General features: G+C 41.0%; 1 protein-coding gene and 1 long non-coding RNA gene across 2 annotated transcripts in view; both read left to right on the top strand.

Annotated features, from left to right (window-relative positions):
• Window positions 1–7,990, top strand: part of LOC138974726 (uncharacterized) — a 57,536-nt gene extending 49,546 nt beyond the window's left edge. Inside the window, exons 6-9 of the mRNA XM_070347450.1 lie at window positions 4,095–4,508; window positions 4,846–5,011; window positions 5,849–5,900; window positions 7,022–7,990. Coding sequence (XP_070203551.1) covers window positions 4,095–4,508; window positions 4,846–5,011; window positions 5,849–5,900; window positions 7,022–7,990 — 1,601 coding nt within the window. The remainder of the gene's footprint in view (window positions 1–4,094; window positions 4,509–4,845; window positions 5,012–5,848; window positions 5,901–7,021) is intronic.
• Window positions 7,991–8,440: 450 nt separating this feature from the next.
• Window positions 8,441–25,595, top strand: part of LOC138973816 (uncharacterized) — a 50,817-nt gene continuing 33,662 nt past the window's right edge. Inside the window, exons 1-3 of the long non-coding RNA XR_011458167.1 lie at window positions 8,441–8,639; window positions 22,511–22,612; window positions 24,331–24,465. This is a non-coding gene — a long non-coding RNA (uncharacterized lncRNA). The remainder of the gene's footprint in view (window positions 8,640–22,510; window positions 22,613–24,330; window positions 24,466–25,595) is intronic.

The following is a 25,595-nucleotide window of genomic DNA, read 5'->3' as shown; positions in this document are numbered from 1 at the left end:
CACAAGCATGAAAATGTTTGCTGGAGAAGACCTATCACCACCAAAATAACCACTAAGCTACCAAGGAAATAAATCTTTACCCCTCAAACAATGATGACATTGCTTGATATCAGGTCACACCTTAGTGTCTGAGGTATTATAGTCTTGGCTAGACTATTTGTGATAACATCATGCTATGATGTCATTGTGTCAGAAATGACGTAACTGCCTGAATACCTACAAGTTACACCTACGTTCATCCATGGTATCGCGTTTGTATCTCCTCGAGACACGGTCAATGGATATGATGACGTCAGCCGATAGTGACGTCATATTTATTCACCCTGTCGAGAGGAGATACCACATGATTCCATGGATAAATCTGGTGTGGAAGTATATATCCCATGACCCATCAAAGGTAATCCCACGCAAAAATAAATTCTTTGAAAAATGCTCGCTCTTTATGGGGGGCACCTAGGATATTCTCTAGCGGAAAGTCTTTAAATGAAAGGTTGTTTGTACTGTGTGTAAAAGCCAGACAGTGTCTGTGGCCAGAAACTGATGGTTTACGGGAAGCGGAGTGGTCCTTTAAGTAACCCTATATACACGCCGTATAAATAGTTACATCGTGTTTTGGGAGCACAACACAAAAGTTACGAGTCGCACTACACGAAGAAGGGTAGTTGGTCTAGAAATATCACTTAAACAGCTTCTCAAAAAGCATAACGTTACTAAAGTTAGTGTCTAACATGTACCTCATATTTTCGTCTTTTTGTTGAATTAAAGTGATCACTGTAATATAACTCACAGTGCCCGTATTCAAAGACTTCTTGAAATATTTTGCTTTCAGAAACCAAAACCTGGCATTCATAGCTGTTTTATTGATATTACATTCATCCAAACACACACTTCTTGTAATAGAGACATGGACTAGTTTATGCTTAGTGCATCTTGTGATTTTGGTTGCGCTGTGTTTAAAAATGACACATACAGATCAATTCAAAGTTATGTAGTTGGAAAACACAATGTTACGACACGCACAACTTGCATGTTACAGATAGCACTTAGTTTTGGTTTTCAAATGTTACGGATCGCACAACTATAGGTTTAAACTTAACTACCAAATATTATTGTTTTTTGTGTAGTTTTGTACAATTTAATTACTGTAAACTTACGTATTAAGACTAAATACTGTATCACACGATGTATGCATACCTAGATGAGTGCTTGTTAGCTTCCATAAGCATTATGTCTAACAAAAAACTAACAAAACTCATGCTTTGGCCAACACAGGACATTTTGGTATGTATTCCTGTGTCGTGATCAAGCATCAGGAGCCGTCATCGCATGTATTTGGCCCGACAGTATCTAATATATATAAAAATGGACGTAAGTGTGTCTGTCTGTCTGGCTATGGTCGCCATTTCTTATACTGTAGATGGCAAGATGCAGGCACAAGAAAGTGTGCATGCACACTGCACATGCCTATGAGCCGCAGATGTGCACCTGGGTTTCTTGATTCATTGTTTCCTTCATCCCGTTAACTACCTTGTAAGCGCCCACCCCATTTATGCACCAATTTCGATTGACAGTAGGGTTTGGGCGACTTGGTATCTGAAGTCAGGTCGTTTCGGGTGGTTACCTTTATTTGAGCGGCTCTCACGTGACCCCTGTATGGTATAGACTTTGATCCCAGCGAAGCTGGAGGTATCCCACGAACGCTATTCATGCCGATAAATCATGATAAAGAAGGATTCTTTGTGCACACACTCAGGCTACAGTTGGGGATGGAATTCCCCCAAAATTGGAAACATACTAAGTAAAATACGGAAGGTGACCACCAATTCTTCGATTATTGATCCGTCGCCACCCAGAGCAAATAATGATATGTTGTGGTGGAATTTCTAGAGAATAGGGCATAATATTCGCGCAATTAGACCACGTCAAGATTTGTTTGACATCAAAGGTTCGTGACGTGACGTCATCCCCTCTCTGGGGCTTTTTCTTCGCGCACGTGGCGTGTGTAGTTTGCACGTTTATGTGTACAAGTTAGTGTGTGTGTGTGTGTGTGTGTGTGTGTGTGTGTGTGTGTGTGTGTGTGTGTGTGCGTGCATGCGTGTGTATGTGTGTGTGTGTACATGTGTTTGGGTACGTGTGTGTGTGTGTGTGTGTATGTGTGTGTGTGTGTGTATGTACGTGTGTGTGTGTGTGTGTGTGTGTGTGTGTGTGTAGAATGTCTGTTGATGTCTGTCTGACTACTTACGTGCGAGTATGTGCTTTGTGTGCATGGATTATGTGTGTGTGTGTGTGTGTGAGTGTGTGTGTATGTGCGTGCGTGTGTGTGCGTGCGTGTGTGTGTGTGTGTGTGTGTGTGTGTGTGTGTGTGTGTGACGTGGTTTGCTCGCGCGCGCGCCTGTGTGTGCATGCGTGTGTCTGTTTGTGTGTGTGTGTGTGTGTGTGTGTGTGTGTGAGAGAGAGAGAGAGAGAGAGAGAGAGAGAGAGAGAGAGAGAGAGAGAGAGAGAGAGAGAATTTGTGCTTTAAAGGGGATATGCAGTGCCTTGGCAATGCACTTCCACTCAATTCGAAAATCGAATTAGGTAGCCAAGATGGGTGCCTTTTAACGGAAATGATGAATGGGTGATGCGGGAATGAATGCTTTTGTTCGGATGTAAAACCTATCGCAATATTGTTTTTACGAAGTTTATTTCGAATTGATAGCGATGACTCAGCGTGTTTTTCCTGTCTTGAATGCTTCAAACTTTTCTGAACAATACCAACACATATATTTCTTGTTCTCCTTGTCCATCCTTTCAGCACAAAACGGTCAAAATAACAGTGTGCAGTCAAGCCGAAAGCCTTCATTTATACATGTATACTTTAGTCACTACATCATGGAATTTTCTTTCTTGGCGAAGACAAGACGTCCTCAAAAATACATTCAGGCATCTGTAAATCAGAAGAAAACAACAGCATATTTTTTATAATCTTGTAATCTGAAAATCAAATTAGAGCAAAACATTTGTGCAACTTCAAAATAAATTGAGAGCAGTATTGAAAATTGAATATATCTAACGACCATCTATGGTATACCTAGCTGATATAAAGCGATGGCTTCCTCAATGCTGATTGCTCCCTGTTGTTTTCATCTTCACCCCTTATTGTCAGGCAAATGTAAGGCTTCTCTGAGAGGCGTACCCTTGCAATAATTCACGTACACCACCACCCACCCGGACCCCTCCCTCGCCTTAAACTTTGTTCAGTCATTACCTATTGGCCTGAAAATGATTTTACAATATTCCTCTAGAGTTTGTCCTGTGGCGAAGGAACTTCCGTGCCATGGGGTAAGCACATTCCAATGGTGAAGAAACACTTGCTGAAATAAATCATTGGTCTTTTCAACATGCACGGTCTCAGTGTCAGCTTTTTACACTTATCTACTCACGTTTTGGTCGCGTAAAAGTGGTTAGTTCTGATCTTATTTTGACAAAATGGTTTTCTGTGGGAGTGCGTTCTGTAACATGAGTGAAGTGCGTGTCGTAACAAGCCTTTCCTGCAGTTGTGCGCTCTGTAACCTACTCATGTGTGGGTATCATACTACAAAACGTCATAAAACCTAAATTGTGTAAGACACAAGAAAACGACCGAACCACATGATCCTTGATATATTGTAGCTTACTAATAACATTACGGTGTGTGCAAACTGCATACATGGGCCGCGTGCAAAGGTCAAATGTCCCAATATTCCACAAAAAGTAAGTACCTGAGAGAGTTGATGAAGCTGAAGCAACGGTTAAAATCACATTTAAGCAAATGTAGTATCGTGGATTCAAAGAAAAATACATACTGAACATTCTTCATCTACCAAAAGTTAAGAGCAACAAGTTTGGCGTCTCTCTGAGCAACAAATATACAGCCACCCACCTCAAGTTTTTGCCCACGAGCTAGTGCGACCCGTAACTTTTGTGTTGTGCTCCCAAAACACGATGTAACTATTTATACGCCGTGATATATGTGTTTGCTCGTTTCAAGGAAAGATTGTAAGTAATGGCCCAGTCTCAATTCTTCATACTTACTAAATAAAGTTCATCAAAGTTCAGTTCTCTTTGTCTCTCAGGTGAAGGGATGAAATACGGAGGAAACCTAACGTGTCCAAGTGCGTGGGAAATAGGCCAGAATGTCAAGCTCACGTTGACCCTTGATCGCTCAATATGGCCGTCCATTTGTAGAACCGATCCTGACAGACGGGAGGCGTGGTTTGAGGTGAGCAGGTGGAACGGTACGGGGAGACAATTGATCATGTGCAACGTCGTCAACATCACGTCACCAGGAGCCTGCCAAGGAAACTTTACTCCAGGGACCATTGGATGCGGCTGTGTCAGCAAGACAAAATGGCATTTCACCCTAGAGCTCAACTTCGTCATGGATGTGTCCTCTATCGGCAACTGGAGCGTCGACACCCACTGTCTAAGGACTGATTTCAGCAAACCGATACAATTTCATGTAACTCCGGAGTGCAACGTGAGACCAGGTAAGGCGTGTCTTGCACTGTGTTGGTTGTATATCTGTCTCTTTGTTTCTTACTTCCTTACTGCCTGTTATGCCGGTTGTCATGTAGGGCAGCAACACAGGACCTCCACTCCTGTGTGTTCTGGGCGAGTCTCTGGATGGTACCCCACGTTTGGTTAAGGGTCTTCAGTTCTCCCTCCACCGTTCGTCGCCAGGTGTTCTTGGGTCTTCCTCTCTTCTGCTTTCCCTCTGGTGTCCAATGAAGAGTAGTCTTGCTGATATTGTCCTGCTGTCTTCGAAAGACATGTCCAATCCATTGTGTTCTTCATATGGGGCTCCATCCATTCATCTATTTCCAGAACCTCCTCCAAGCATCAATCCCTCCACGTCACAAGGGGGGGCGGGAGGTCCGTTGACCATTCCGCGAGGGCAGACCAACGTCACCCTGACCTGTGGCATTGATGGTCACACCACTGGTGTCTGCTGGTGCTTTTTTCCCACCACCAGTCCCGACCTGGTCCAACAGTAGGTCCATGTTTCCATTTAATGTACCATAGCTGGCAAAACAATGTGTCGGGTACAGAGTAACTGTGTCGAAAATGATACAAAATATACTCAAAAGAACACAAAACACTCACCAACAGGAAAAAAAAGCTACTAACATTATGCGGATCGTACAATATGTTCATTACCACCGACTGTACGACCTGCATATACCACGTACGCCAATCTCTCTGGTGTGTGTGGAATCTATTCCATGTTCTGCATTGTGGGAGCGTGAACAAAGATATCAGATTTGTCGCGAGAGGGCTTTTGGCAGAACTTGTACGTGTAGCATCATCATAAGAAACCTGTACAGTACATCTCATGCATGTCAAGTTCTGCACGACTTGCTAGCCAACACGGCATGCGAAATGGATTCCAGAGCGCGACCGGGCTAAAGACGGATGCTGATACTTCTACACTCTCTCCGTTTGTACGATTTTACCATCGTAAACAATCATGAATAATAAAAACAACAATAACAACGCACAACCTTTAAAATAGAAAACTTTCTTTGCCGCATCGGAAAGGCGGAGGGTAGGCAAGAGCGGAATTACACGTGCTGTTCTAAGCATTAAAAGATGAGCTTTGGTGGATTTAATTGCAAATTCGGTCCACTGGAGCATCACACGTTTAAGACTGCTAGTCGAGAAAGGATGTTAACAAAATCATGAGGACAAAGATTACTGTGAGAGCTCTTGACCACAAGAACTTAGATGATTTTAATTGTCGATGATTGAGAAAATGAGGATGAATATAATGATGAATACTGCAGCAGCTGATGATGTTAATTTTATTTTATTTTCCTTTTTTTTGCAGGCAGCACCCAGAGCTGATCTTAAAAAGGCGAGCTCTCTCTCTCTCTCTCTCTGTCTCTTTCTCTATCTATATCTCTGTGTCTCTCTCTCTGTCTCTCTCCCTCTCTCTGTGTCTCTCTCTGTCTCTGTATCTCTCCCTCTCTCCCTACCTCCCTCTCTCTCTCTCTCTTTATCTCGCTCTCTCTCGCAAGGGTAACGCCTACTAGTGGTTTATTGGTTTCAAATATGTGTGGTCTGCAGATTGATTGGTCCCTCTCTCTCTCTCTCTTTATCTCGCTCTCTCTCGCAAGGGTAACGCCTACTAGTGGTTTATTGGTTTCAAATATGTGTGGTCTGCAGATTGATTGGTTTTATGAATGTGTGTTAACTGTTGGATCAGTATTTTCCTTTGTGTGTACATACTATACCTTGCTTTTTACCCTTAGTCTTAGATATTTTTGTTTACCTATGGCTTTCGTGTCGATGTGTTTTTTGCTCGTACTCATAAACTAGTTTGCTATGTTTTTGTTGTTATCAAGGTTTTTTTCATTCGTCCTTTTACCCCTTTTATTAATGATGCAGAAATTGTTGTTTTACCTTGTCTATAAGGCTTTTATTAGCTAATGACAATAAAGTGTCAAAGCGTCAAAACGTCTCTCTCTCTGTGTATGTCTCTCTCTCTCTCTCTCTCTCTCTCTCTCTCTCTCTCTCTCTCTGTTTCTCTCTCTCTCTCTCTCTCTCTCTCTCTCTCTCTCTGTTTCTCCCTCTTTCTGTTTCTCTCTCTATCTCTTTCTCTCTCTCTGTCTCTCTCTCTTTCTCTCTCTCTGTATCTCTCCCTCTCACTGTTTCTATCCCTCTCTCTCTCTTTTTCTCTCTCTCTCTCCCTCCCTCTCTCTCTCTCTCACTCTCTCTCTCTCCCTCCCCCTCTCTCTCTCTCCCTCCCTCTCTCTCTCTCTCGTTCTCTCTCCCTTTTTCTCTATCTTTCTCTCTCTCTCTCTCACTTTCTCTCTCTCTCTATCTATCTCTCTCTCTCTCTCTCTCTCTCTCTCTCTCTCTCTCTCTCTCTCTCTCTCTCTCTCTCTCTCTCTCTCTCTCTCTCTCTCTCTCTCTCTCTCTCTCTCTCTCTCTCGGACCTTCCGGTGGCTACAGCTTGTAGCAGCACATAATAATTTGCTCCAGCAATTTCCTTGAAAAGGTGAAGAAAATGCCGGTCGTTGGACTGCCAACTGCCTTGGAAGCTGCCTTGACAGGCCTGCTAGCTGACCACTACGTCAAGTACTGGAAAGTCGCCGGAGAAGGAGAAGGAGCCACAGTTATACTTCGACTGCACAGCAAAGAGAATCAACAAGCCGCCATTTGCAGAGCAAACCAACACAACGTGAACAAAAACCCTTCGCAGCTCAGGCGTGACAGACAGCGAGCCCAACAATTTTACAACAAAAAGGTACGCGATTCTGTTGCTGATACATCTGATAACCTGAAAAATCCAGCAAACACGTCATGTACAATTTCCGGAGACACGTACGACAAAGCACGAGGTATTAGGGACACACAGAAAATGAGAGTACACGCCGACGAACACGTTGACAGTGGGGCGAGCTGTGTTGTGAACATTGAAGCACGTGAGCCACGGAGCCACATTCCATCCAAGGTGACGGGGCCTGCCTCGCAGCAATCCATTGACTCCACGTGCGTGGCTACTGACAGTGACAACTTTACGTCAGGGAGTGACACAGAGGAACCTGTCGAAAAGCTGTTGGCTGAAGCCGAGAAGAATGCTTTGGAAAGGGAGTACACTCTAGGGGACATAAAAGAGCTTGCTGTAGAAATGACTATGAACCCCAGAACAAGACAGAAACTGCCCTGTGTGCTAGACAAAACAAAGAATAAGTCTTTGAAGAGAGTGGTGTACAATGTTTCTTCTAAACAGCTGCTTGCAAAATCTGAAGACTTTATATTCACGTACGACTGCATCAAAGCTGAAACACTCTACTGGGCGTTTAACAGGGACACAGTAGACATGAGTTTGGATGAAGCAGAGCGACTGGCATTTATTGAAGAGAGCACGGATGTGCGACGAAAACTCTACCGACGCGAAATAGACCATGGGACCAAGGACTTGCACGCTCTGGTTAATCTTCTCAGGGTTTACCTTCAAACTTGAACTTTGATAGATCGCACGAACATTGGCAATGAAACCATGTGTGAACACAAACTGTATCGGAAAACTACGCGTCTGAAATTGGACACACCAAGTCAGTAAAGAACGGGCGTACGCGGACACGCGTTTGATTTCGAAAAGTGTTGTATTAATTATGCCCGAACCCCCCCCCCCCCCCCCATCCCCACTTGGTCATGGGCAGATTGCCTAACCAGTAAACCATTTGAGTCTTGAGTCTTTGCGTCTCTCTCTCTCTCTCTCTCTCTCTCTCTCTCTCTCTCTCTCTCTCTCTCTCTCTCTCTCTCTCTCTCTCTCTCTCTCTCCGCAATTCTTCTTCTGTCTATCCGTTTAACTCTAACACACATACACACACTTGCACGGACACATCACCTACTCTCGTTTTAGACTCGATTTGAAAACATTTAGTAAAAACTTGATTAAATGTTTAAACGTGGCCTAAATTTGTTCAAGTCGGCACTGCTTATTTATGACAATAACATTTTTGATGATTTCAGCAACGGTTCACTTTGTCGCCCAGATGAGTTATTGATATATTGTTCTACAAATGCTGCACAACCAAGAAACGTTGATAGCCCGTTTGTGTCCACGTATAATCCAACCACCAAGCGCACGCAGCTAGTCATAACAGAGAGTGAGTGGTTTTGTGAATTGAAAACAAGGTTGCAACGTGTGCGTGTGTGGTTTGTTTTAGAATGAAGTAAGTAGTTACTGCTGATTTATAGAGCACAGAACAATGTTGATTAAAACAAGTCGCATGAAGCAATATCAAAACATTTAGTCTGTTGGCCTGAAACTAAAATATTAAAGCTGAATACCTAGAAACCGTCATCCTGAGACTAGTAAGGCTTGGCTAGCTGAACCCGAAGACCCAGATTATATCAGTGCCCGATTAAACAAAGAGTTTTGCTAAGGATTCCCAATTATTATTATTTACAACCGAACATTGTGTAATATAGCTATTATGATGGACACGTGGGGGAATTTGGGGGCTGCGATTGGATGGTCTCAACATCATCATCAAAACAAAATGCTACGGAAGTCGGCCATTTTTGCCAATATCCAAAAGCATATTGGCAATAACAAAGACGCATGGTTCCGGTTTACCCATCTGTTGTACCACACGATGTTAACAATCGACAACAGCATACACTTGAAATTCTTCTCGGGAATGTTTTTCAGCTTTACAAATGTCGATAGCATATCCTTTTCTGCTAACTTACAGATGAAACAGGACTAAACCAATTATTTTCTGTCCCTAAACACCACAAAATGCCCAAAGTCGAAAGATTTCGTACAAACAGAGCAGTAAAACGGAACAGCCGTTTTTGTGTGCCTGTGTGAGCTCAGTTGCTGGCTGACACAAACTTTCGTATTCGGCTTTTCTTATCTCGTAACTCCACACTAAATACCCCACTTCCCCTCTGAAGTATTGATGTACAACCCATGGCACTAACATTCATGTAGTCGTTTATAACTGAGGTTGAACAATTCGCTTCATGACGAGACAAGTATAAATGCCATTCACCCAAAATGAAAACTTCGCTGCCGTCTGCTCGCGTTTTACGGATTAGCTGTTCTCTTCTCCTCTCCTCCTCCTAGTTGTTTCTAATTTTCCGTTGATGTTGTGTTTTGGTCTTCTTCATAAGTAGTCTTGTTCAAAATTAAAAACAAACTCAAACTTCTTTTTGTTGTATACGAATGAACTAATAAAACGCTGTTTAACAGCTGTGTTGTCAAATCAAGGTTTTTTTTCCAAAGTCGGTGTGGCGCCTGCGCAAAACTAATGCGCATAAGAAACGGCGTCTGCTATCAAAACCTGACATCAACGCATCGACGCAAAAACTGTCATTTTGTAATAGCGGGGGTTCTACTTGCAACGAAAACACATAAACCTTTCAAACACGTATTACATTTTATGTTATGCCCCAAAAGGCAAGTTAAGAATAAAATAAGGGTTTTTAGAAACATGGCCATCACAAAAATGCGATTGTTTTTAAGAAATAAGGCTTTAAACCTGGCGCCTTCATGCAGACGAACAAATGCTAGTCCGCAGCACAGGAATAAAATACAAAACTTCACCGAAAAAAATATTAGGAGTTATTGAAATAAACATAATAAAATATTCTGACTTGTTATGTTGATATAATTGTCATTTGGAGCTCAAAATGTTTTTTAAAAGCGTTTTGAAAATACAGAAGAACGGATGGGCAGAATGAACAAAATGGCGGACATCGCACAGCCACATGCATTCTTTGTTTTGGCAGCTGAAAAGTCTCTCTGGTGAGTACATTTTGACATGTTTGGACAATTACAGTAACTCTGCCGTGTGTTGATAAAACCGAGTAAGTCCACTGAAGCTACTTCCGAGAAAAAAGACTTTTAGTGTTTGATAAAATGTCTCAAAAGTGATGAGTATCTAGATCCACCCACTGAGATAATAAGATAAATAGCATTAATTTACCTTTAGATCTAAAACTCGATTTTCATAATAATCTGATGGATGGTTTTGATTTTGTTTGGCATTTTGTGGACTTACTTATTGGTTTTACCACCTTTTTCGCCCAATATTAGATCTAACAAAAAATGGGTAGATCTAAGCAAGCGGACTTACTTGGTTTTACCAAAATATTTGGAAGAAGAAGTGTTGTCAAGAGAAATGACAAAACAGTGAAAATGCACAAGAGAGAGAAAGAGAGAGAGAGAGAGAGAGAGAGAGAGAGAGAGAGAGAGATGGGGGGAGAGACTCGGGGGGGGGGGGGGGGAGGAGAGAAGGCAGGGGGGCGGGAGAGAGAGCGGGATGAAGGGAGAGAGAGAAATAAAGGGAGGGAAGGAGATAGAGAGATGGAAGGAGGGGGTGGAGAGAGGGAGACAGAGAGAGAAGGTGATAGGGAGGAGGAGAGAGAGAGAGATATGAAGAGAGAGATAAATGGGGAGGAAGAGAGAGAGATAGGAATGGACTGAGGGAGGGGGAAGAAGGATGGATTTAGGGATACACGGCCTCAAACCCGTGGGTGGTTTTGAAAAAAAAAACTGGGTGTGTTGTCAGCCACCCAGTTTTTTCAAGTGCCAATAAGTGCCATTGGGTTAGGTTAGGGTTAGATACCGTTCCGTCGTTTTAAAAATTGTTTCTAATTACCATAAAATAAACACCTCAATTTTAGTCTTCTCAAAGAACAAACCACCCAATTGCGTGTCCGTCTGCCTGTGTGTGTGTGTGTGTGTGTGTGTGTGTGTGTGTGTGTGTGTGTGTGTGTGTGTGTGTGTGTGTGTGTTTCAACGGTGGGGGAGTACATCGGACATTTTGGGGTATGAAGGTCCCATTAGGGTATTATGAGCCCGTTCTTATATTACACCACCAAGGTACCCCTATCTATCCCAGTGTGTGTGTTTTTACATTTAGTCGAGTTTTGACTAAATGTTTTAGGGTCCTTCCACAAAGCTGTGTACCACAAGAGGGTCATGACTTTAGAGTAAGATTTCGGAATGTTTTTCTTGCTTCTCGAATGATATAAGGATATCAACAGACTGCAAATTGACCAAAGAGATAACGATAATAATATCAAGAAGATTGCTATGTTGGTCAGTGTTTTATATGAAAGCAAACACAGAAAATGACGTCAAAATGGCGTTTTTATTGTGACATTGCTTACATCTTGTTTTTAAGTATCCGTGTGGCTGCCAATAAAATGCGACCATGAACCCCCCGATATACATCTTCGTTGTCTTTTGTGCTAGTGTTACATATGCACTTAGCTGTTTTCCTCTCATAATATGTTTACAGTGTGCATTTGGATCGTTAAGAAATAACGGTTGCCTACGTAACATTTGGTTTATAAAACCAACCGCGAACTACGTGAACATGTCTACAACTTCAGCACGCACGAATATGCGACTGTGTGTATCATCAGGCATCACTGATGTGTAGCGAACGTGTTAAAATGTGCGCCGTGTCAATTTGATCCGATTTGAATGTGATTTTGCTTTTCGCGTGTCGCCACTAAGCTTCGTTTATATTTGTTCTGGTTGGTTTAAGCGTGTTTATTCAAATTCTCATACACACGTTTCAAACAATAACAACATTAAGAACGTTAACAAGCAGATTGCTTATAGACACGTTCTTGAAATTATGATCAATACACATTCAGATAGCAAAACATGGCGAACAAGTGATAGGTTCAACACTTATCTTGATAATCTTTAATTATATTTTATACAAATAGGGTAAAGAGAGAGAGAGAGAGAGAGAGAGAGAGAGAGAGAGAGAGAGAGAGAGAGAGAGAGAGAGAGAGAGAGAGAGAGAGAGAGAGAGAGAGAGAGAGAATGCCTGGCTACATCAATTGCACAGTTAATATAATATCAGCCGAAGCGATTAGTTAACATAACATAGTCTTGTACAACAGAGAATATTTTCGTGTTCAAAGATATAGTTAAATCAGTATTTCCAAACAAGAGTGTTTTGCAGTCTAGAACGTGTGTTGGCAGACTATTGAATAAAATGGTTCTATGTTCTTTAAATTTTGGACAGTGTAACAAGAAATGTTCAGAATCTTCCGGGCATGCTCCACACGTACATTCTAAATTATCAGAGAGGTGTCGGTTAACTAAGTCTTGTTGCAAATCGCTCATGTTTAATCTCAACCTGCTGTGAAGTACCTGTCCCTGGCGGTTGCCTAAATAATAATACGGTGGAACAACATCTCCATCGGTCAAATACCTTTTAAATTCACCAACTGACTGCGTTTGTTGTATATTTTCTGGAAGATTATTCCACAAAGCTGTCGTTGAAGGAAAAAATGAAGATTTATATAACTCACTTCTGCACAATGGAAACTTACGTTCAAGAGGGCGTCGTCTGTGGTAAGGATTTACATCGGAAACCAGGACCGGCAGTTTGGAATATAAATATTCTGGGGTTAAACGATTTACAATTTTATAATACAGCAAAAGTTTATGACGACGTCGCCTTTCTTTCAGGGGCACAAAACCCGATTCGTTATACAGTTTTTGGTGGCGTGTGCCACGTACTGCACCTACAATGATTCGGATTGCATCGAGATGCAATGTCTCCAACTCGTCTGCCAAACACTGTGTACAGTTATCCCAGATAACGTCCGCATAATCAAACAATGGTAACATAAAGGATTTATATATAACTTCAAGTGATTTTCTGTTTAAACGATGCTTGAATAAACCAAAACACGCAATTGACTTTCTACATTTAGCAATTAGACTTTTTATGTGGGAATCCCATTTACAATTACCTTGTAGAATGACGCCAAGGTGCTTCTGATTTTCAACATCAACTAAGTGTGCATCTTCGAAATACAATGGTGGAAGTAAAACATTTTGTTACCTACAAATGTCCAACAATTCTGTCTTTTGACAATTAAAAGTGACTTTCCATTTAGAAGCCCATGTGCGAATTTTATCCAAATCAGAATTCAAAATCTCTGCTCGTACATCATCGTTATCTAAACTTAAATACATTTGTTCTGGTTAAGCTGGATCGTTAAAAATGATATTTGTCACTTATCAACGCATCAAACTTTGTGTTTCTTTCGCATGTAATGTTCTTCAACATCGCTGAAAGGTTTTTCCATAAAAAAAATCCATTCATTTTTGGAACGCAGCAGACGTGGAGCTTTTTATGTGTCGTTTCCAACGAGGGACGAATGTTACGTTGGCAACCTTTTGCGACTCTTCGCTCTTAAAGTTAATATTTTTTTAAAGTTCTACATTTCAATGTTTTATTTTGTGATAGACGTGCTCGGTGTGTCTTTGTTAAGTCTTAGGCTATTCTTTGTAGTCTAGTCCTGTTCAAGTTATAAGAGTTTAGGTAAAAAACCGTTAAATTTTCAGCAAAATTGGAACAAACTCGACTATATTTTCTTTCGAAAAACGATAAATCGAAGAAAATCAGATTAAATGCTGTTGCGAAATAGAGAGAAAGAAATTCTGCGTTTGTGAAGCTGATTTCCTTGTTAGTGGGGATACAAAAAAGAGCAGTTCCTTCAAACTGCCTTGTGATACTTAGTTTATATATCCAGAAAGACTTGACTGGGCGAACCAAGCAGCCAAATTTAGCATCGGATATCAAATTAATTTCACTAGCTTACAGCATTTACCCTCCCCAACTCCTTAAAGAGCATTCTTTGTTAGAAATTGTGCGATTGTTCTTGCCAATCACACTTAGATTTATGGTATAGGATGAATAATGTCTCTGACAGGACCACTAAGAACGGATTGAATTATCGATCAAATATAACAAGAAGGCGCAATTGGTCAACTAGCTCTAAACAGTTGCCCATGTTGTTTATAATCTTTGCCATGTAGCTTTGAAATTAGCAGTTCGTTGTTTTGGGCATATACGCTGTGAAAACCCATACATTACATTGACTTTTTCGAAGCATGATCACAAAATATGGTCGCAAAAATGAAGCGAATTAGCAGAAAAATAAAGTTTTTGAGGTAAAAATAATTGTGTCTGTTGGGTGGATAGTTTGTGTATTGTTCTGTTTCTAAGTTATTCCATGATTCAGATATAACACAATACAATACCAACGTGTTTAAGAGAGGAACACTGTGTGTCCGACGTATCTCGAAGACAGCAAATCATTAATAATCAAAATCGTTTAGTGTCTTGATCTGCCTTGTGTTAAAAACAACGCACCTAAATCTAACCGAATTTCGAGTCGCATCAATGACGACGTCACCAAAACCAAAAGAATTCCATTCATAACACAGTCATTCACAAGCCGGTTGATGACGCCAAGTCACGGACCAATCGAATCGTCACAGCACATGCTGACGTCAAGTGCGACGCGGCGCGAAAATTTGCGATTTGTCGGCTGCTCCGTCATCCTGCTCAAGAGGAGAAACCGCAACAGTGTACATCTTGTTGCTACATGTTGACTCAATGTTATTTATTGACTCACACGAATGGATTTGTTTGTTACTTCACACAGACGATGTTTGTTTGTTGGTTGACACAACCAAAAAATACGTTTTTGTTACCTATAACTAGTTCAATTTGTTTTTCCTGACTGCATTTTGTTCGGAATAAGCTCTAAATGTGAAGCAAATAAAACTTGTTACTTTATACTATGGCTTTTTTTTTTTTTAATCTGTTTTGTGTGTTTGGATCCCATGTTACGTTAAACATGTGTGATGTTACACAACTTTCTGACCACCCCTCGTATCCAAAAAGCATAAACTTATCTTTTGTTTAGCATGGCAACGTGACATATGTCTATATATTTTACATAAACCGTAAAAACAACCTATTCAGACACTTTCAATTTTCACGAAGCATGTCACGCTTTTGGTACACAGCTTTGTGGAAGAACCCTTTAACATAGAGGGGGAATCGAAACGAGGGTCGTGGTGTGTGCGTGCGTGCGTGTAGAGCAATTCAGACCAAACTACTGTACCGATCTTTATGGAATTTTACATGAGAGTTCCTGGGAATGATATCCCCGAACTATTTTTCTTTTTTTCGATAAATACCTTTGATGACGTCATATCCGGCTTTTTGTAAAAGTTGAGGCGGCACTGTCACACCTTCATTTTTGAGTCACTTGAGAAAAAGTGACTCTATGTAATCGGTCAGTGTTAGTCTGTCCGGCCGGCCGGCCGGCCGTCCGGCCGGCCGTCCGTAGACACCACCTTAACGTTGGACTTTTCTCGGAAACTATCAAAGCGATCGGGCTCATATTTTGTTTAGTCGTGACCTCCAATGACCTCTACACTTTAACGATGGTTTCGTTGACCTTAGACCTTTTTCAAGGTCACAGGTCAGCGTCAAAGAAAAAATTAGACATTTTATATCTTTGACAAAGTTCATCGGATGTGATTGAAACTTTGTAGGATTATTCTTTACATCAAAGTATTTACATCTGTAGCCTTTTACGAACGTTATCAGAAAAACAAGGGAGATAACTAGCCTTTTCTGTTCGGCAACACACAACTTAACGTTGGGCTTTTCTCGGAAACTATAAAAGTGACCGGGCTCAAATTTTATGTGAACGTGACTCCCAGTGACCTCTACACTTTGACGTCTGCTTTGGTGACCTTTGACCTTTTTCAAGGTCACAGGTATGTCTTGGAAAAAAATTGAAATATCATATCTCTGAAACTATTCATCGGATTTGATTCAAACTTTATAGGATTATTCTTTACATCAAATTATTTACATCTGTAGCTTTTTACAAACGTTATCGGAAACACAGGGGAGATAACTAGCCTTTCCTGTTCGTCAACACACAACTTAACGTTGGGCTTTTCTCGTAAACTATAAAAGTGACACAGCTCTAAGAGTAACAAATGTTAGTGTGTCTACTGTTAATATGATTGCTTCGAAAAAAAATTAATGATGCTAGTTTATGTGAATTAAGTTATTGATGGGGTTTGTTTATGTGAGATTAATGAGAGTATTTTTAATGCCAAGGTAAATATTTTGTTGCTCGATCCATGCAATCTCATTCTTCAGGTATGCATTGTGTTGTGAATAGCAATTTCTTCCTGTCCATCTGATGCCTCATATAATATTCAGAACTGCGAAAGTGACTCGATCGAGCGTTTGCTCTTCTTGTTCAATCAAATTGATTGAAATTTTGGCCAAGCAATCTTCGACGAAGCCCGGACTTCGGTATTGCATTTCAGCTTGGTGGCTTAAAAATTAATTTATGACTTTGGTCATTAAAAATCTGAAAATTGTAAAAAAAAATATTCTTTTTATAAAACGATTCAAGTTTACGTTCATCTTATTCTTCATCATTTTCTGATTCTAAAAACATATAAATATGTTATATTTGGATTAAAAACAAGCTCTGAAAATTAAAAATATAAAAATTATTATCAAAATTAAATTGTCAAAATGAATTTAAAAACACTTTCATCTTATTACTTGTCGGTTCCTGATTCCAAAAACATATAGATATGATATGTTTGGATTAAAAACACGCTCAGAAAGTTAAAACGAAGAGTGGTACAGAAAAGCGTGCTATCCTTCTCAGCGCAACTACTACCCCGCTCTTCTTGTCAATTTCACTGCCTTTGTCATGAGCGGTGGACTGACGATGCTACGAGTATACGGTCTTGCTGAAAAATTGCATTGCGTTCAGTTTCATTTTGTGAGTTCGACAGCTTGACTAAATGTTGTATTTTCGCCTTACGCGACTTGTTTCTTTCTTTTGCAGTTTAGCAGTTGCTGCTCACTCTGAAGACCCTGTGTTGTGATCAATACCTCCCAGGGCTTCCTCAGTACATGACTGTGGTTCTGCTCCTGTGGTTCAGGCTCTCCATATCACTTCTTGATGTGACACCTTCATTGTGATTGTGAGTTGTTAAAAAAACAAAATATTTCATGCTTTTTCTCTGTCTTATCATCCATGAAAAAAAAGTGGCTACTATCTGGAGACGTGGTGGGGGGGGGGGGGGGTTATGAGTAATGTGGTGACAATTATGATGTCAAATATATAATAAAATAAAATAATAATGAATAGCATTTATAAAGCGCACATCTTATCAGTTGAAAAACTCAATGCACTAACTCACGGATTCACCAAAAGCAAGAACAATCAAAGCATACACTGCCATTTAGACCATTAACACAGAAAATTAACAAAATAAAACAAAATATGACAATTATTACCACCCCCACCCCCACCCCCACCCCACCCCCCCCCCCCCCACACACACACACACACACACACATACACTCACCATCATCATACAAAAAAGCCACTCTATACAAACAAAGATAGGTGATAGAGAACAGCAAACATGTCCAAGCAGACAGTTTCATTTTTACAATGATAGAACTTAAGAAACAAGTAGCTCTTTAGCTGAGTTTTAAACCCAGCCAAGGTAGGCTGATCTCTGAGATATAAATATACATATACCATGATATATATATATATCATGTGATCAGTGTGTGTTTGTGTGTGTGTGTGTGTGTGTGTGTGTGTGTGTGTGTGTGTGTGTATGCGTGTGTGTGTGTGTGTGTGTGTGTGATGTGTTAACACATGCTATCTAATTTCTGTCGACAGGACCATCCAATATGCTGAAGAAAAAGAAGCGAGGGAGGGAAGATGAAGAAACCGACATAGATTCATCTGAGTTAGAGCGCCCAGGGAAAGCAGCTCGTCGGACAAGCCCGTGTCCAGATGTTCTGTCTACAGAGTCATTGACCGTGGTGGATGTGGCAGAGCCTCAGACTTCGCCATCAGCACAGTGTGAGTGGACTCTTTGTCTCATTTGCCAAGAGAGAACCAAAGAACATGAAAGCTGTCCAGCCAACGCTGAGCAGACGGCATCCGGTTCTACGTATGAGACACTGGCTGAAAACTTGGGGCACTTTCATGCTAGGGGAGCACTTCCATCTGATATTTCATCCAAGGCTTCCCATCGGCCCTAACTTGGCAAACATCTTTTGGCAGAACAAGGCGGTAATCCACAGCAGCTGCAGGTTGAAGTACAGCTCCTCGCGCCTTAAACGAGTGAGGGAATTGCCCCAGTGCTCGAAAGATTACGAAGCTGCAGACATGGATTCAACACAGACAGAATTTGAGCGACCACGGAAATCAGCGCGTCAAACAAGCTCCTGTCCAAATTTTTTCGAGGGATGCTGTATTTGTCAACAAACCCCTCCCAAGGATAACCTGCGACAAATTATGACCTGGACAGTTTGTGGTACCTGTTTCCTGACATCAGCGAGGCCTTCCAGTCTCTGTCAGAAGCACCCACAGAGATCTCCGCATATGACAGAGCCTTGCTGGAGAGATATGTTGTACTTTTGTATGACAGAACAAGCAACTTTCCGGATGTCAACTCTGCGAGGGGACACCTGTTTGCAAAGGTTGGCCGCCAGATCGACAACATTCCTCCAACTAGCGAAGCCCTTTGGCAGCATGCAAGGAGAGCTGTTTATCAAGGAGGACATATCTGGGGTCAGGCTGAAGTCGCCACGCCTAGTCTTCCAAACCCTGGCGACTGGGGTTGGCAATTTGTCAATGGTGCTTGGCAACCATTCTGGACTACCCTGGACGAGGCTTCGAAGACATGCCGTGAACTGTGGAAGTGTGGCTGCAAAAAGGGATGCAAGAGCATGCGGTGCCGGTGTCGTAAGGCTGTGTTTAAATGCACAGCACTTTGCAAGTGCACTTGTGTCCCTGCTTGCTGAATGGATCTTGACTGGTTTTGGAAATGGACAGCACCTGTGTTCTGAACTATAATTATATCAGGTACATACCTGTTTGACCTTGAACTTTAATACACAATAATGTGAAAATATATTATACATAGCAGGCCTGCTGATAATATAATACAGGTAATATGTTTACCAAATCCGGTATTCCCACTTCATGTTGGTGCTGAGAAATTAGCATTCCTAGAATTACCTGCCGGCACCTCTCGTTTGACCTTGACATTTGACCTTGAATATACAATGACATAAGTAAATTAACTATGGGTGTGAAAGCATTACCTTATGATACTATCTATCACATTTTATGATCCAAGTGCATATGGGTACTGAAAAATTAGCATTTTACAGTCACTTACCAAAACGTGACACTGACTTTCTAGTTGACCTTGATCTTTGACCTTGGGTATATAACAACATGTGTACATATACTTCGATGTTACAACACTACTTCATGAGAGTGCGTGTGCAAATGTTGATGTTTGTAGTGCATATGGTTCCTGAGATATTATCATTTCTAGGGTCTAAAGGCGGCCATTTTGAATTGTTCTAATAATAGATACTGAACGTGAGAAATTGCGATGGCCATGTTTCTAAATTTCTTTAGGATCACTTACTCCATCACTCTGCCAAGTTTTATATGTAACACAAATTTGAAAGATTCTGACAAATAGAACCCCTACTATAAGTTTGGAACAACAAATCAAGGTCAAAACAGCTATTGTATTTTCAGCGTAGCAATAGGGTCCGATATTTAGACTCGAACAAGTAACTCGTCTTCGACTCGTCGGCATTATACTTGTCTCGTCTAAATATCGGACCCTATTGCTACGCTGAAAACACAATAGCTGTTAATGTATGTTTTCTGGACATACTTTAGTGATATCCGTTTACAGCGAGACAAACTAAGAGAAGAAGCCAGAGCTTTGAAACTGTGCACACTTCCAGAGTTCGTAGTCAAATTTAAAGGTAACAACATACAAATGTTTGCTGGAGAAGATTAATCACAACTAAAAAAAAGTATCCACTGAATTATCAAGGAAATAAGGCTCCACTTCATCAAAATATGATGTCATTGTTTGATTTGAGCTCACGGCTTAGTGTCAAAGGTAATTAATTTAGTTTTGGCTAGACTAGCGGTGATGACGTCATGCTATAAGGTCATTGTGTCAGAAATAAGGTCACTCAAGTATCAAAACATGTCAAGTTGGATGCAACTGGTTCCAAAATATTGTTATGGTTTTTGAGTCACTTGAGAAAAAGTGACTCTATGTAATCGGTCAGTGTTAGTCTGTCCGGCCGGCCGGCCGGCCGTCCGGCCGGCCGGCCGGTCGTCCGTAGACACCACCTTAACGTTGGACTTTTCTCGGAAACTATCAAAGCGATCGGGCTCATATTTTGTTTAGTCGTGACCTCCAATGACCTCTACACTTTAACGATGGTTTCGTTGACCTTTGACCTTTTTCAAGGTCACAGGTCAGCGTCAAAGGAAAAATTAGACATTTTATATCTTTGACAAAGTTCATCGGATGTGATTGAAACTTTGTAGGATTATTCTTTACATCAAAGTATTTACATCTGTAGCCTTTTACGAACGTTATCAGAAAAACAAGGGAGATAACTAGCCTTTTCTGTTCGGCAACACACAACTTAACGTTGGGCTTTTCTCGGAAACTATAAAAGTGACCGGGCTCAAATTTTATGTGAACGTGACTCCCAGTGACCTCTACACTTTGACGTCTGCTTTGGTGACCTTTGACCTTTTTCAAGGTCACAGGTATGCTTCAGGTATGCATTGTGTTGTGAATAGCAATTTCTTCCTGTCCATCTGATGCCTCATATAATATTCAGAACTGCGAAAGTGACTCGATCGAGCGTTTGCTCTTCTTGTGTTTGTGTTGTTATTTTTGGCTCACGTAAGTGTAGCCTATGCGATGATAAACTTTGTCTGTCTGTGCGTGCGTGTGTGTGTGTGTGTGTGTGTGTGTGTGTGTGATAGAAACTTTAACATTTCCGAGTCTATGGATTACGTCAGTCTCGGTCAAAAGTGTTTGACGTGTGTGATAGAAACTATTTGAAGACGTCACATTATGACGTAAGAGGGTTAGACGTCACGCAAAGGAATTACTGAAAGTCTCGGTCATTGTTATTGTGAGCGGGCCGAGACTACTTGGCAGATCCAGGGTCTCGCTTTCTTGCACAGTTTCACCTATGCTTACTGTGTGTGTGTGTGTGTGTGTGTGTGTGTGTGTGTGTGTGTGTGTGTGTGTGTGTGTGTGTGTGTGTGTGTGTGTGTGTGTGTGTGTGTGCGTGTGTGTGTGTGTGTGTATGTGTGACGGAGTGATTGAGTTTGTGTTACTGTTTGTCGATTTCTTACGTGAGCCTTGAAGGCTTCGCCTCTTGTCTTTTTTGTCTTAATATTTAGAGGGTGTTGAGTGGAAGGCGGGGGAGGAGGGGAGAGCAAGTTTGTTCGTGGGATATTCTTAGGATTGAATTACTAAATGAATTGATATGTCAGGTCGCATGAGGATCAAGTTTGGGGCATTTATAATCGGAAAAATCAACGTTCTCTTGCACATTATTTTTGAGGGTAGAACAGCAAAATATGTGTTTAATCATGTACAGGAGAACCATCCTTTTAAGACCTGTCATGGGACATGACGATTGAGAGTGTCATGTAAAGCATTTGCTTTCCTTGTACTTATGACGAAGTTAATTAAGGTGAAGGTAAACTAAGCTGTTAGGTAAGACAGTCACCCTCTTTAATTGCTTCGTGCGGCTTTGTTTCTTGACCAATGCTCCTGATTTCGGTACCTGTGTGTAAGACTCTGCCTTTTCTTTGATATAATAGGCTCACTGTGTATAACTTGATCAATCACGTGATAGTCGCTTAATGAACGAAGTAATTTGTTTTTTCCTGTACATACTGTGACTAATTTGAACCTGGTAGTGAGGAGGGTATCACTACAAGAGTTGGTTTACATTTGTATGTACGTATGTTTGGTTTTGATTATCTACAAGAGATATTTTGGACTTGATATCTTTGCTTATATTTACGTTCAAATTAGTCACATTATGTTTTAGAGTAGGAAACGCATGCTATAATTAAGAACTAAGGGTGAACAAGAACTTATACATACAGGTTACCTTTAGGCTTATCAAATTGTATTCTTGCTCAAATCTGATGAAAAATATAGATGAGTGACGACGCATGTCAAGTGAACTTTTGCGATCGTGGCTTACGGGTATAAGATGTTGTTGTGTTTATCCGTTTCTGTATACCTCGTATTCACTTGCAGCATCAGAATTACTAGATGGGAGTTATCGCTGCGTGTTTGGTCATTGGACACCAACAGGCGACACTTCACAGGTGTCTACAAAGTTCATTGTTGCAGTCAAAGGTGAGTCAGCGTCGTGCAACATAAGACTGGAGTCTTTTCTGAATATAGGGGTATCAGACCTTTGCACAAAACGAAATGTATAAGATGATATTATCCAAATGTAAAAATTGAATGATTACTCTTGAAGAGAGTGATAGACGAAACTTGACTAAATGTAAACAGTTTTCTATGATTCATTTTAATCAATCGCAAGTGTATACAGTGATTCTGAGAAAACTACTGAACCGATCTTCATGAAACTTCACATGAGAGTTCCTGGGTATGATATAGGAGTTTTAGTTTTCACTTTTTTTGATAGCATACTTTGATGACGCCATATCCGGCTTTTTGTGAAAGTTGAGGCAGCACTGTCACACCTTCATTTTCAACCAAATATATCAACATTTTGGTCAAGCAATCTTTGACAAAGCTATGAAGTCAATCTAAAGCCAAATTGTTTTTAATCATATACTATTATTCTGCATGTTTTGAAGCAAATTCACTCCACATTATAACACAAACAGTTCTGGCACATGAATGTTGTGATCAAATGACTTGAAGAGAAAAACAGTGTATGTTCATGGTACTAAAGGTAGCCCCTAGCCTTAAGGCGTATCACAGTAAAAGGTAGAAGGTTCCATAACACTCAGATCCGTTTAAGTGGTACTTCAAATCTTGGTTACAATGAAAATGTCAGTCAAAAGTAAGTAGACAATCTTGTCCAGCGGAACGTCCTGGACTTACCCCACGTGAGAATTCAAGCCTGAACAGAATCTGGTGATTCTTAATGAAGCACATGTCTTTGAATGTCTGTCAACCTGTGAGAACAAGACGTACGGTGCACGCTGCCATGAACCATGCGGGTATTGTGCCGATGACCAGACCTGCAATGCTAACACTGGACAATGTCCAGCTTGTCTAGACGGCTGGCTGCCTCCATTGTGCACACAAGGAACACAGACATAGGCTACATACACAATCATTATATATGTCTCTTTGTGAAGATACTCAATTGTATGACATTTTTTACCACTTCAACATAAAAGTACAATGTGTACAGTTGGTTCAATTGTAAGTTTTAGAGTGTGATGAAACCTGCGCGAATAAAGTTGCCGGGATTAAATGTTTGACAAAATAACTGAAATGAGGTCACACAATTGTTTGAGTATACCTATTTTGTTTGGGCTAGCCAAACTCCATTTGGTCAAAAAAAATTAGTATTTGCTATGAAGTATGATTCTTGTTAAAAACAAAATTAAATATATTTTTTCCAAATTTGGTGGATGTTAAGTTCATCAGGCTAGTAAGTGATGGTGGTGGGAAGGAGGTACCGGTTTGGGGTTGTGCAAGTTTGAATATGTGAAATATTCTTAGGGTTGAATAACTAAATGGATTGATACAGGTCACATGGGAGTTCTCTTGAACATTCATTTACGAAGCTGGAACAGCTTCTACAAAACAAAAATAGGGTAAACTTTCAGAGGTTATGAACAGAATATCTTAGAATGCATGTTCTTCAAAATGTGTTATTGGGGGTTGGGGATCTTAAAAGGGAGGGAGTATTCTATGGGGTAAGGTCGTTCAGTAGTACTTCAAATCTTGGTTCCAATGAAAATGTCAGTCAAAAGGTGACACTCTTTTGTCCAGCGGAACGTCCTGGACTTACCCCACGTGAGAATTCAAGCCTGAACAGAATCTGGTGATTCTTAAGGATGTACATGTTTTTGATTGTCTGTCAGGCTGTGAGAAAAAGACGTACGGTGCACACTGCCAGGAATCATGCGGGCAATGTGCCAATAACCAGACCTGCGACGATAGAACTGGACATTGTCTAGCTTGTCAGGACGGCTGGCTGCCTCCATTGTGCAAAGAAGGTACACAGATATAGGCTACATACACAATCATTACATGTTTCTTTGTGGAGTTACTCTATTGTATTACATATGTTACCACTTCAACGTAAAAGTAGAATGTGCAGAGTTGGTTCAATTGTAAGTTTTAGAGTGTGATGAAACCTGCGCGAATAAAGTTGCCGGGATTAACGTTTGACAAAATCACTAAAATTGGTTGTTTAATTTATTTCGACAATTTATGTTTTACATTGAGTACAGGGCCGGACCAAATGAGTTGTAAAGGGGGGGTTCCTCCTTTGGGGGGGGCAAATTAGCGAAGTGGCGAAGCCACAAGCGCGCGCCTGCTAAGCAGGCGCGCGAACTAGGGGGGTCCGGGGGCATGCTCCCCCAGAAATTTTTTGAAAAACGGTTAAAATCTGTGCAATCTGGTGCATTCTGGGCCTTGTTTTGAGGGTTAAGAGCAGCTTTGTTTTGGTGCTAAAACTAGTAAAAAAAAAAACCACTCAAAGCAAGGTACATGCTTTTTCCAGGGGTGGGGTTCCGGAACCCCTGGAACCCCCCCCCCTGGAACCCCCCCCTGGGTCCGGCCCTGGAGTATGATGGTCAAGTCAAACAGTAAAGCGTGCAAGAAAAACTGCCATATGATAGTGTAAAACCGAAAGTGAGACGAGCTTCACATTAACTCCAACTGTCTGTGTCTGTGTCTTAGATGTTATACGTGTTTGAAGGTCATTTGTCAGGATGGCAATCACACGACAGGACAAACAGACAAACAGAATATAAACTCAAGAAGAGGATAAACTCAAGAAGAGGCAGGTGAAGTTCAAAATTGTATTGAATCAAAACAAATCATGAAAACAACTCAATACAAGGCGTAGGTTCTTTTCAGAAAGTATATCTGTACATTGGTTTACTCTATTCCTGTAATGTTCCTACTAATTAAAACATATTCTAAGTCCTAAAATGGCTGAACATTTGGGCATGACCCGTTGGTACCCTTCGAAAAATACGCTACTGAAAACATTATTCTAAGTCCTAAAATGGCTGAAAATGTGGGCAGGGGTTCGGGGCCTGAATAAAGTAAAAGAGTAAAGCGACGCCACTTTACTCGCCGTGTGGTAACCTGGGACTGCGGAACGTTTGTTTTTAAC

This window comes from Littorina saxatilis, linkage group LG8, assembly GCF_037325665.1.
Source record: "Littorina saxatilis isolate snail1 linkage group LG8, US_GU_Lsax_2.0, whole genome shotgun sequence".
Taxonomy (NCBI): domain Eukaryota; kingdom Metazoa; phylum Mollusca; class Gastropoda; order Littorinimorpha; family Littorinidae; genus Littorina; species Littorina saxatilis.
This window is presented reverse-complemented; position numbering and strand designations above follow the sequence as displayed.